Consider the following 1,204-nt stretch of genomic DNA (forward strand, 5'->3'; position numbering starts at 1 on the left):
ACCAGAAGTACCTTTTAATAAAGAATGATGTCCAAAACCATATCACTCACTCTCTTTCAATGTTTTATCCACCAAGTTGACACTTTGCTTTACTACATACAGAAGGAGATACGTTTCACTTGTACTTGATTTACATATTCTGTATACAAATGAGAGGAACTAAAAACATCATACAGGCCTGTTCTTCACAAAATATATTTAAATCATATAACTGGTTTTGAATCCCTTCCTAATTTTTTGCATTTTTGTATATCTTTATATTCTTATGTTAGGACTACATGGTTGTGGATCACTTTCAAAATGTATTGCTTACCAAAAGCAATCTGCACCATTTATTGCTAATACATATAAGAATGTAAAAACTGTAAAAATACAAAAAATTAGGAGAGCAGATGCAAATTGAAATGCAAAACAGAAAACATAATCTAAAGCAACCCCCAAGCTGCTAGAGGGACAAACAGAAATAAGCTCTTGGCCAGGCAGAGGGTTGTCACCACTGTGCTTTTCTCTTTTCTCTCTCTCATGCCTTTCTCTCTTTTGTGTTTAAGATCGGAGCCCAGTGCTACTTGGAATGCTCAGCCCTGACTCAGAAAGGTCTCAAAGCAGTTTTTGATGAAGCAATCCTCACCATTTTCCACCCCAAGAAAAAGAAGAGATGCTGCTCTGAGTGTCACAGTTGCTGTTTAATTATCTGAGGCTGCCAGAGACCCACCTGCACCCCATCCAAGGGTGAGAATGGCAGCCAACCAAGCTCCAGCCAAAAAGGAGGGCATGACCAGACAGAATTCCCTTCACAACCCAGAGGCTTGTTCCTCCACTCTGTGTGCCCTCCTAGCATACCATCTAGTCAGCCAACTGCCACGTCCTCTGCCATCCAGAAACACCCACATTGCACACTCTATGAGAATGCTGAGCCCAGATTTCAGACAGTGCCACTGCTGATCATGTTGAACACAAAGTCAAAGGCCATCTTGCATTTTACGTGTTCCCCTTCCATGAACATGAAGCTGACAGGAAATCATTGCAGGAAAACCAAAAGAGGAACTGGGTTCCCATATCAGTGGCCTTATTTGATGTCTTTTAGAAAACATGGGAATACAGTGGTAACCTTTTTTTCTAAATCTGCTGTTCTACCCATGTGTCTTACATTTCTATTATTTCAAGAAATTTACTAATTTCCTGTTTACTCAAGCCTTACAAATCT

The 1,204-nt window shown here is 40.0% G+C and overlaps 1 protein-coding gene across 1 annotated transcript in view; it reads left to right on the forward strand.

The window, feature by feature from the left end:
• The window catches only part of RHOJ (ras homolog family member J), a 21,300-nt gene extending 20,103 nt beyond the window's left edge, over positions 1-1,197 (forward strand). Inside the window, exon 4 of the mRNA XM_008576554.1 lies at positions 549-1,197. Within this exon, the coding sequence (XP_008574776.1) occupies positions 549-695 (147 nt within the window). The 3' untranslated portion in view covers positions 696-1,197. The remainder of the gene's footprint in view (positions 1-548) is intronic.
• The last annotated feature ends 7 nt before the right edge of the window (positions 1,198-1,204 follow it).

Source organism: Galeopterus variegatus, unplaced genomic scaffold, assembly GCF_000696425.1.
Source record: "Galeopterus variegatus unplaced genomic scaffold, G_variegatus-3.0.2 Scaffold1366, whole genome shotgun sequence".
In the NCBI taxonomy this organism is placed as follows: domain Eukaryota; kingdom Metazoa; phylum Chordata; class Mammalia; order Dermoptera; family Cynocephalidae; genus Galeopterus; species Galeopterus variegatus.